Genomic DNA, 12,180 nt, shown 5'->3' on the forward strand with positions numbered 1-12,180 from the left:
AGATCACAAACTCAATTGGGCGCAATGGACTTTGCACACTCCTACAGATTACCCAACTCAAATTTCTACTACTTCATCGGGTAACTGTGGTACTCACATATGTACCTGGGCCTGGCTAATATATACAAGTTCGAATATTGAATTCGACGAAAGCCAAATGAATGATGTGCGCAGAGTAATTGCCCGGATTTTCCATGAGTGCAGAGAAGAAAGAAAGTTCTTGAAACGCTCAGCCTGTCATCCAATAAACTTCAAAACTTCATCAAAAACTTTTAAAAAAACTCAACGCTCAAGCACTCCAGCTGAGAATTGGTCTGGTACAATCGAATATTGTGCATCCCTTCGTGTTCTCATCAATGAAGTTACTCCTGTGCTTAGTCGAGGAACAGTTGTCCAAGATAATAACGAAGAATCGAGTGACGATGAAGTTGAGGACGATGACAAAGGGCCGAGAGATACCTTCGGAGAGATGCCGAAGAATGCTGTAGGGTCCATCAATATTTTTGATCCATCAAATTCGTATCCTGATGGATTCCCGGATAGGGAACCAACTTTGTACGGCATTGAATTGATCTCTGAAAACCTGAGAACATTACAAGCTAATCAAAATGTCGAGGACTATATCATAAACACATTTTTTATGTTACTCGCGGATCATGCTGAGTCCTCAAGACGTCTTCACGTTCTGCCATTCCCATCATTCATGGTAACTTCATTCATGAACACCCAGGCTTCCATGAATTTTAGAGGATGGGCTGAAGCTGTCAATTTATGGGATCACCAGGTTTGGCTGCTACCAGTGAACGTTGAATTAGCCCATTGGACATTAATGGTCATTATACCTCCTATGGAAATCATGGTCTTTATCAATTCATCTTCCAGTGGGATTCCTAAAGAACTGATACCAGGAATATTCAAATTCATGGAATTTGTTCCAAACACAACCGACAGGAAGTGCAAGGCAACCAGAGTAGATGTGAAGAGATGGAAAATTTACAGACTCCCCGATATACCCTCCCAGCACACAATGCCGTTTAACAGTTGGAATAACTGTGGAGTGTACATAATGGCATGGGCATATATTGTGTGTACGGGGATGATCTATTCTTTCACTGAGGCAGATATGAATTGTGTGAGGAAAGTAATTGCAAAGATCCTGTATGAGAGTACAACTACCGAGAGTCAAAAGAAGAGGGTGACATCTCTAACGGACACATTGATGGGTGAACCGAGAGTGAACATTGTACCTGATGATATGAAATTGAAGATCGTGAGAACGCCGCCATTGAATGTTTGTAGCACCCATGCATTCTTTGCATCGGTGTTCTACGAGTTGAGCATAAATTCAGATGTCAATTGAATCACTGTCCAGTGGGATAATGTAAATAAAAGTGTATTATTAAAGCTACATCAAATGAATGCGATCACATGAAATTCGAGGTTTTAGCTAAAAAAAAAGTCATGAAAACTGTAAATTACACTTCAATTATTCGATCGGAATTGATGGTAGTCAGAAAAATTCTGGTGACAATTTCCTTGATTCTGTTTTCGACCGATCAGAGTGCAGTATTTGGGGTAACATACGATTCCACCCATTAATGGACTAGCATTTGCAAATTGCTAGTCCATTAAATGTCACTTTTTTCGAACAGCGTAACTTGTGTGATTGAAACCCCCACAGAAACTTCGACGAGGTAAGTACGAATTCTTTACTTCCACGTTGCAATGGTTTCTTTTCCATATTCATATCAAAGTCAATTTGTCAACCTAGTAATTAGCATTGCTGAACTAAGGATGGGAAGAATCTTGGAATTTGTTGATGGTTTCAATTATTCCGGGTCCAGAGATTTTTTTAAAATGGAAACACCAAGAACCTACTTTCTCTTCTCCCCCCTCCAACCACCTGAGCACCCCCGTGGAGATTTTTCAAGGAAATCAGTTTTTTGACGAAAATTCGGTGGTGGTTTTGACTATTCGCGGCGAAAGATTTTTTTTCCCCTGAGAAACTCGAAAATTTCATTTAATCATCCCTTAGCACCCCTTTGAATCAATCTGAAAGACTTGATGATTTTCCTGGGGGTGAGGGGAGTTGCGCTGAATACTTTTTCATCCACAGTTCTTGGTGGTTTTGCTATTATTAGTCGGCGATTTTTTTCCCCTTGAAAAACTCGAAAATTTGATTTCTTTGCACCCTAGCACCCCCTTGGACCAGCCTGAGAAACTTGATGATTTTTCTGGGGGTTGAGGGAGTTGCGCTGAGTATTTTTTCATTAACATTTGTTGGTGGTTTTGCATAGTATTAGTCGGAGATTTTTATCCCCCCCGAAAAACGCGAAAATTTCATTTTTCTACCCCCTAGCACCCCCTTGGACCAGCCTGAGAAACTTGATGATTTTTCTGGGGGTTGAGGGAGTTGCGCTGAGTATTTTTTCATTAACATTTGTTGGTGGTTTTGCATAGTATTAGTCGGAGATTTTTATCCCCCCCGAAAAACGCGAAAATTTCATTTTTCTACCCCCTAGCACCCCCTTGGACCAGCCTGAGAAACTTGATGATTTTTCTGGGGGTTGAGGGAGTTGCGCTGAGTATTTTTTCATTAACATTTGTTGGTGGTTTTGCATAGTATTAGTCGGAGATTTTTATCCCCCCCGAAAAACGCGAAAATTTCATTTTTCTACCCCCTAGCACCCCCTTGGACCAGCCTGAGAAACTTGATGATTTTTCTGGGGGTTGAGGGAGTTGCGCTGAGTATTTTTTCATTAACATTTGTTGGTGGTTTTGCATAGTATTAGTCGGAGATTTTTATCCCCCCCGAAAAACGCGAAAATTTCATTTTTCTACCCCCTAGCACCCCCTTGGACCAGCCTGAGAAACTTGATGATTTTTCTGGGGGTTGAGGGAGTTGCGCTGAGTATTTTTTCATTAACATTTGTTGGTGGTTTTGCATAGTATTAGTCGGAGATTTTTATCCCCCCCGAAAAACGCGAAAATTTCATTTTTCTACCCCCTAGCACCCCCTTGGACCAGCCTGAGAAACTTGATGATTTTTCTGGGGGTTGAGGGAGTTGCGCTGAGTATTTTTTCATTAACATTTGTTGGTGGTTTTGCATAGTATTAGTCGGAGATTTTTATCCCCCCCGAAAAACGCGAAAATTTCATTTTTCTACCCCCTAGCACCCCCTTGGACCAGCCTGAGAAACTTGATGATTTTTCTGGGGGTTGAGGGAGTTGCGCTGAGTATTTTTTCATTAACATTTGTTGGTGGTTTTGCATAGTATTAGTCGGAGATTTTTATCCCCCCCGAAAAACGCGAAAATTTCATTTTTCTACCCCCTAGCACCCCCTTGGACCAGCCTGAGAAACTTGATGATTTTTCTGGGGGGTGAGGGAGTTGCGCTGAGTATTTTTTCATCAACATTTGTTGGTGGTTTTGCTTATTATGAGTCGGAGAATTTTTTTCCCCCCGAAAAACGTGAAAATTTCATTTTTCTACCCCCTAGCACCCCCTTGGACCAGCCTGAGAAACTTGATGATTTTTCTGGGGGGTGAGGGAGTTGCGCTGAGTATTTTTTCATCAACATTTGTTGGTGGTTTTGCTTATTATGAGTCGGAGAATTTTTTTCCCCCCGAAAAACGCGAAAATTTCATTTTTCTACCCCCTAGCACCCCCTTGGACCAGCCTGAGAGACTTGATGATTTTTTTGGAGGTTGATGGAGTTGCGCTGAATATTTTCTCATCAACGTTTGTTGGTGGTTTTGCTTATTATTAGTTGGAGAATTTTTTTCCCCCTGAAATAGGCAAAAATTTCATTTTTCCACACCCGAGCACCCCCTTGGACCACTCTGAACGACCTAATAATTTTTCTGGGGGTAGGGGGAGTTGCACTGAGTATTTTTTCATTAACATTTGTTGGTGGTTTTGCTTATTATTAGTTGGAGATTTTTTTTTTCCCCTTGAACTACGCGAAAATTCCATTTTCACACCCTTTAGCACCACCTTGGACCAGTCCGAGAGATTTGATTTTTCTGGGGGTTGAGGAAGTTGCGCTAAGTATTTTTTCATCAACATTTATTGGTGGTTTTGCATTTTATTAGTCGGAGATTTTTTTTCCTCCCGAAAAACGCGAAAATTTCATTTTTCCACCCCCTAGCACCCCCTTGGACCAGTCTGAGAGACTTGATGATTTTTCTGAGGGTAGGGGGAGTTGCACTGAGTATTTTCCCATCAACAGTTGTTGGTGGTTTTGCTTATTATGAGTCGGAGATTTTTTTTCCCCCCTGAAAAACGCGAAAATTTCATTTTTCTACCCCCTAGCACCCCCTTGGACCAGCCTGAGAGACTTGATGATTTTTTTGGGGGTTGACGGAGTTGCGCTGAATATTTTCTCATCAACGTTTGTTGGTGGTTTTGCTAATTATTAGTTGGAAATTTTTTTATTCCCCTGAAAAATGCGAAAATTTCATTTTTCCGCACCCTAGCACCCCCTTGGACCAGTCTGAGAGACCTGATGATTTTTCTGAGGGTTGAGGGAGTTGCGCTGAGTATTTTTTCATCAACATTTATTGGTGGTTTTGCGTATTATTATTCGGAGATTTTTTTTTCCCCCGAAAAACGCGAAAATTTCATTTTTTCACCCCCTAACACCCTCTTAGTACACTCTGAAAGACTTGAAGATTTTTATGGAGGTAGGGGGAGTTGCACTGAGTATTTTTCCATTAACATTTGTTGGTGGTTTTTTTTATTATGAGTCGGAGAATTTTTTTCCCTCTGAAAAACGCGAAGATTTCATTTCTCCACCCCCTAGCCCCCCTTGGACCAATCTGAGAGACTTGATGATTTTCCTGGCGGTTGAATGAGTTGCGCTGAGTATTTTTTCATTAACATTTGTTGGTGGTTTTGCATATTATTAGTCGGAGATTTTTTTTTCCCCCCCGAAAAACGCGAAAATTTCATTTTTCTACCCCCTAGCACCCCCTTGGACCAGCCTGAGAGACTTGATGATTTTTTTGGAGGTTGATGGAGTTGCGCTGAATATTTTCTCATCAACGTTTGTTGGTGGTTTTGCTTATTATTACTTGGAGATTTTTTTTCCCCCTGAAATAGGCGAAAATTTCATTTTTCCACCCCCGAGCACCCCCTTGGACCACTCTGAACGACCTGATGATTTTTCTGGGGGTAGGGGAAGTTCCACTGAGTATTTTTTCATTAACATTTGTTGGTCGTTTTGCTTATTATGAGTCGGAGAATTTTTTTCCCCCCGAAAAACGCGAAAATTTCATTTTTCTACCCCCTAGCACCCCCTTGGACCAGCCTGAGAAACTTGCTGATTTTTCTGGGAGTTGAGGAAGTTGCACTCAGTATTTTTTCATCAACATTTATTGGTGGTTTTGCATTTTATTAGTCGGAGATTTTTTTTCCTCCCGAAAAACGCGAAAATTTCATTTTTCCACTCCCTAGCACCCCCTTGGACCAGTCTGAGAGACTTGATGATTTTTCTAGGGGTAAGGGGAGTTGCACTGAGTATTTTCCCATCAACAGTTGTTGATGGTTTTGGTTATTATGAGTCGAAAAATTGTTTTTCCTCTGAAAAACGCGAAAATTTCATTTTTCTACCCCCTAGCACCCCCTTGGACCAGTCTGAGAGACTTGATGATTTTTCTGGGGGTTGAGGGAGTCTTTCTTAATAGCTTTCAATGGAAATTTGTTGGTGGTTTTGAGTGTTTTGGAGCCAACGACGTTTTTTTCTTTCACTTCAAGGAAAATCAATTTTTGCACCCCTCAAACATCAACAAGTAATGGTTCCAGAGGGGTAAGAATCTTCATGACTGCAGAGGGGTAGTGTCTGAACATTTTCTGATGTCGATAATTGATTATTACCCCGGTTTTTGATTCATGTGTGCACTGGGCCCCAGGGGATCATGATACGCCCCTGTTCTGCTGCCAAGTCGGCTGCTAACTTCAGCGTCATCTTGTAATTAGTGATAATTCTCCTCAGGATTGAGTGTATCGAACTAGTGTATAAGTTTATCAAAGTCACTGAAATGAATGTCATGCGTGCCTCAACTGCTGGAGCACCTACGATCCTGTTGGCTTCGAATAATTGGCGTTTTTTGTTATTGTAACTATCTTTACGTTCTTCCAGGTTGATATTTTCCTGTTGAACTTGCCTATCCGCATTGTATCATCCTCAGTTATGGTATCGTCAGGATTACGCATTTGGCATTTGTTGATTGGTTACCGTTTTCAGAATATAAAACACAGTAAGTATTACTATTGTTCATTAATGAATGAAATTTTATGGATTGAATGCAAAACCAATCCGTGTCAAAAGTAAGTTTTCTATTGTTTCTTCTCCCCGATAATGTTTACTGAAATATGGGAGAATAGTAATACGAATTTCAATGTTGTAATGTTTATAAGTGAATATGAATGCGTTGAGTCACGTGATCTATCGAACTGTCGATTGAAAGGTTTGATTTAACCCACGAAAAGAATTAGTGATTTGTTAGATTGTATGACGTAACGCCGGTACGTGATTTTTCTGAAATGCGGAGGATTTGAGAGTTTTCTCACGGGTATTTCAATGTAATTTACAACTTTCTTCACGCCTAGCCAAAAGACAGCTTTCGTTTTCCAGCTAGAAATAGAATTTGAGTTTTTAAAATTTTTCAGAAATCTACGGTTGCTTCCAAAATAAATTTAAAAACAAAAAATGTTGATACGCAACACATTGAAAACACCAATCTTCAATATTATAATAGCTAGAATCGCAGCAAATTTCAATTTGCTATCTCTGATTTTTTACACCAATTTTTTTTCGAACAAACGGAAAAACTACAATATCTCAGGAATTGTGTATGAACGGCTATGTATATGGATTGATCGCAATAGATACCATCGAAGCCAATATTTTGTAAAAAGAAAAGCCAAAATCGCTTTATTAGGTCTTGGGATATTGATACAAAATGAAATTTAAACAAGCTGTTACATCTCAGGAGCTATTGAACCGACCGGAATGAAACTCAGTACCAACGTTGAGCTCACAATAAAAAAAAGTTGAGCTCAATCATATCTATGATTCGTCAAAATTTCAGATTTTTATAGACAAATTTCCTATACAGGGATATTTCAAAAAAAATATTTCTTCGCATTCCATAACAATCTACATAATTCCTGAGCAAAATTAGAAAATGTCGAAATCCGACGAATACGAAGCTTCCATGCGGGAGCAAAAATTTGAGTACAAGATTATCGTGTTTATGAGAGGAGGAGAGCTAAAAATGAAAGGAATTAAAAATTTCCACCAGATGAATTTTTTCGAATTGTTCATTCATTTTCTTGAATTATAACCACCCCTGGTAATGACCCAGCTACGCTGTAAACGTAAAACACTTTAAATCTTCTTTATGTAGCATTTGATACTCTCCACTTTTTGTTTGAAACATTTTTCTATATCATTTTCCGTTTCATAATTATTACGGAAAATCCGTTTAGGAGGTGCTTTATCTTTTTATTCCACTTTTATGAAGCTTAAGGTTCTCCCGGCAATTTTATCTATTATTTTTGGACTAATAGGCGGAACAGAGGCTTTAAAAATCGTAACACTAGATTTTTTAAAACTGGATCACAGGTTAAAACGATAATGCAACAAAAATCTCTAGACCCCAAAATTAAATCCAAAATCTTACCAATTTTAGTTGAGACGAACTCCTCCTTCAACTGTTGCGCGTAATTGCTCTCCATATTATCATCATCCTCATCATAAGCGCTGTATCTGTTCTTATCATACCCAAATATCTCACTGATATATTTACTATAATCCTCAGCCCCTCCTTCCGGCCCATCATCAATAAAATCATCCAACTCCGAATCATATTCATCCTCATCGTCATCATCATAAATGCGTCGTTTGTTCAATGGTCTTCCGTTTTTGAACGGCCTATTGGATCTCCCCCTCACCTCATCAGGCGGGCACTGCCTCGGACTATCTTCACTATAAGGAAACTGCCTAGGTCTGATATCACTAGGAGGAAACTGTCTAGGTCTAATATCATTAGGAGGAAATTGCCTAGATCTAACATCCTTTGCACCTCCCGTTCCTCTTTCCGCTTTTCCATTGACCTTCAGCAATTTATTTCTACTCTCCTCGCTCGATTTTCCTTTGCTCACAGTCATAAGTCTCTTTTCCTCCTCAAGCTTTTTCCTCATCATTTCCACCTCACGTCTCTCAGCCTCCAATTTCCTCCTTTCCTCCAGAATTACATCCTTCTCCGATAATTTGGAGAGTAACGATGAAGATTTTTCAATGGGTCGATCCAGAATTCGTTTTGGCACTGGAGTTATCGGTTTCGTGGGAGTTTTCTCCAAGATCATAGAGGGAGTTTTAGCATCAGTCAATTTTGAAATTCTGTTTGGCGCTGGTTTCAATTTATCTATGGATTTTTCACTAGAATTATCTGTTGAGGTAGTCGACGGTTTTGGAATTTCCCCGTTCTTCTCCCTCTCTCGTTTCTCCTTCCATTCCTTCTCTTTCTGATATTCCTTCATTTGTCGTTTAGTCATTAGACGCTCAGGTTCTTCAACTCTCAGCTTCGGTTTCAGTTCAATTGGTAAGGGTTCGTACTGCTTCTTCTCGGCTAATTTTAGGAGAGACATGAAATCGATAGGAGGAGGTATAGGAGTTCGCTTCTTCGGTTTTGGTTTTTCGTCTTTTTCAGAGGTTCTGTCTAATCGGTCGCGATTGCGATTTCTATTAGAGGTAGATTCCTTCTCCTGTGGTTCATTTTTGTCTGGGGCACTTGTGAATTTTCTTTTCCGCCGGTGAGGCAAATTCTCTTCGAGCTCGTGCTGTCTCAAAGCTTGTTTCACACGGTCTTTTGTAGAAGCTATATCTTTCACTGTTCTCTTTCCACTTTCGCTGAAGAGAGGCTTCTCTGGAGGTAGATTGTTGTACTTGGACATTAGTTTGTTATAAAAGGCGGAGGCTTCTTGGGACACGTAACCGTAGTCATCCTCGTCTGGCTGGGAAGGGCCTAACAAAATAAATATTTAATACTGTACTGTATTTTAATCAATCATATTTAAATTTTAGTTCCAATGATTCCAAATAGTTAATGTTTCATATTATAGTCTGTACGCTAAGGGTCGAAAGGTATTCACTGAGAGATGCATCGGTCGATTTTGGCTTTTTTCATATTTTTTTTAAATTTTGACATGATGTAGTTGTTTAAATGTGGATCCTGTCGTAAAAAGGTAACTACAAAAATGTGAATTGCATGACGAAAAAGTTCGCATACAAAATACTCGTCTCGTCAAGACGACACATTGACTCATCATAAGATATTAAATAACTATTGAGATACAGCTTTTGTTCATCCGGGAGGTGTCTGCGCCCTTGAGGCGTTCCGGCGCACGACACTTCTCGGATAAACAGCCGTTTCTCCTCCATTTCTTAACAACGATATTATCATGAGTCATATAGGGATGGAGGCGTCTCGACAAAACGAGTGTTACGTGTTTAAACTTGTTTTTGGAAAGCTTATAGTTTCGGAGTTATATGCACTTGAACATTGGAATTATTATTCATTATGATGGCTTCCGGATGGATGCCGCGTCTAGATTCGGCTTTTTGCCGACGTTTCGTAAACATTTCAGTGTGCATCATCAGGGCTAGGTTGCTCCGATACTGAGATACAGAAGTATCGGAGCAACCTAGCCCTGATGATGCAGACTGAAATGTTTGCGAAACGTCGGCAAAAAGCTGAATCTAGACGCGGCATCCATCCGGAAGCCACCATAATGAATAATAATATTGGCCGCGAAAGCCTCAAAACTCCATGGAATTATTAATGACTTTTGAATGCACGATTTTGGTGAAATCCAATAAACAAATTCGGATTTCTACACAAAATAAGCAGGGAACCCGCATGGAAAAAAAAATATATGCGAATATATGTATGGCATATATTTTAATCATATCACATATATTTCGGCCAAAAATCCTGCATGCAGTATATATGTCATATATATGCGAAAATATACTCTGCAATATTTGTAAAAAATAAGTCATTTATATGTAAGAATATATGTCACATTTATTGCATAAATATTCGATTATACAGGGTGTCCCTAAACTGAAGGTCACCATTGTAAGGGTATATTCGGAGGGTGATTCCTAGGCGAAAAGTCCTGTGGCACTTTTCAATCAGACGCATCCCTACCGAGATAAAGGTAGTTAAAAATGGACCAATGAGAGGCGTCCGTTAGCAGAAGGTACGTCCGTGTTGGCGATACGAATGTATTGGTACCGCTCTCCTCTACGCGCCACTCAATTTCCCCACCGAAAGACGAACGAAAGAGAGAAAGGTCGTCTTTTCTCTCTTTACTTTGGAAATTGGGAGACAGAGACCAGAAATTATTTTTTTCTTATTTCAATTGTTGGACAGAATAAATGCAATAATCACCACCGCGGTTTGAAATGTACCCGGGGAAAAAATTTGTGACGATGCAATTTTGTCAAAATGAAAATGAAATGATATACGCCCATTCTTTCGTGCCGAGTACGCGGGAAGCTGGGCGGTACAACTATGCATGCAGTTCGACTTTTCAAACAAATTTTAAAAAATTGAGGACGTTCGATGGTCACACTGAAGGGTTCGAATTAGCAACAAAACAATTCTTTCAAAGAAAGAAAAATTAATATCCCCTATTTTTTGGGTACTAAGGACACGGGGCAGGGGAATGATATGCATACAGCTAGAATTTTCAAACAAATTTTGAAAAATCAGAAAATTGGAAAATCCTCCTAAGAGGTTCCAACTGGTGATAAAACAATTCTTTTAAACAAAGGATAATTGGTATCGCCTTTTGTGGTGTCATGGATGCGGGGAAGAGAGGTGTATGAATCGCATGCAGCTAGAATTTTTAAACAAATTTTAAAAAATTGCACAGGTCCGAGAATTATTCCGAGGGGTTTAAATTAGTAATAAACAATAATTTTAAGCAAAGAGTAATTCGGATCTATTATTTTCTGGTGACACGTACGCAAGGGGGTGGGGGTTGGTAGCAGTACACATACGGGGAGAATTTCCAAAGAATTAAAAAAAATCAGGAGATTCAAAAATCACCATGAGATGTTGCAATTAATGATAAAATAATTCGTCTAAACAAAGAATAAGTAGTATCACCTGTTCTCTGGTTTCGAAGGCACGGGAGTGAAGGGGGGGGGGGTGATACTAGTACGTATACCACTAGAATTTTCAAACAAATTTAAGAAAAATCTGACGATTCGAAAATCACCCTAAGCGGTCCAAGTAGCGATGAAACAATTCGTTTAAACAGAAAGAGTAATTAGTATCCCCTATTTTCTAATGGCATGGATGCGGGGGGTGGGGGTGATAAGGGTACGCATGCAGCTAGAATTTTCAAACAAATTTTAAAAAATTCAGCAATTTGAAAATCACTTCGAAGGTTTCAATTAGTGCTAAAACAATTCTTTTAAACAAAGAATAGATAGTATTCCCTATTTTCTGGTATCATGGCCGCCGGAAAGGGGGTGGATAGCAGTACGTATGCAGGTAGAATTTTCAAACAAATTTTCAAAAAATCAAGAGATTCGAAAATCATCCTGAGGGTTTCCAATTGCTGATGGAACAATTCTTTCAAGCAAACAATAGTTAGTATCGCCTGTTTTATGGTGTTCGGGGTCGCGGGGAAAGGGGTTAATAGCAATACGCATGCAGGTAGAATTTTCAAACAACTTTTAAAAAAAGGAGATTCAAAAATCACATTAAGGTGTTCCTATTAATGATAAAACAATTCGAGAAAACAAAGACGAAGTAGTAGCGCCTGCTTTCTGATGTCGGGTTGCGGGGAAGGGAGAGGGGGGGGGGGGTGATACCAGTAAACATGCATTTCGAATTTTCAAACAAATGTAAGAATAATCTGGAGATTCGAAAATTACCCTGGGTGGTCCAATTAGGGAAGAAACAATTCTTTTAAACGGAAAGAGTAATTAGTATCGCCTGACTTTAACTTTTAACGTTATTTATTGCAAGAAACATTCATTCTTACAAATGACCATTGCCCGAGGGTCTTCAGCCTTTAGAATACATTCTTTTGTACAGTATCAGATTATGTAGTATCGCCTATTTTCTGGTGCCATGATCGCGGGGGAGGAG

The 12,180-nt window shown here is 39.5% G+C and overlaps 1 protein-coding gene across 1 annotated transcript in view; it reads right to left on the bottom strand.

Annotated features, from left to right (window-relative positions):
• Window positions 1-7,558: 7,558 nt before the first annotated feature.
• Window positions 7,559-12,180, bottom strand: part of LOC107039896 (protein SPT2 homolog) — a 271,333-nt gene continuing 266,711 nt past the window's right edge. Inside the window, exon 4 of the mRNA XM_015259761.1 lies at window positions 7,559-9,033. Coding sequence (XP_015115247.1) covers window positions 7,559-9,033 — 1,475 coding nt within the window. The remainder of the gene's footprint in view (window positions 9,034-12,180) is intronic.

Source organism: Diachasma alloeum, unplaced genomic scaffold (assembly GCF_001412515.2).
Source record: "Diachasma alloeum isolate Michigan unplaced genomic scaffold, Dall2.0 Dall_scaffold_00310, whole genome shotgun sequence".
Lineage (NCBI taxonomy): Eukaryota > Metazoa > Arthropoda > Insecta > Hymenoptera > Braconidae > Diachasma > Diachasma alloeum.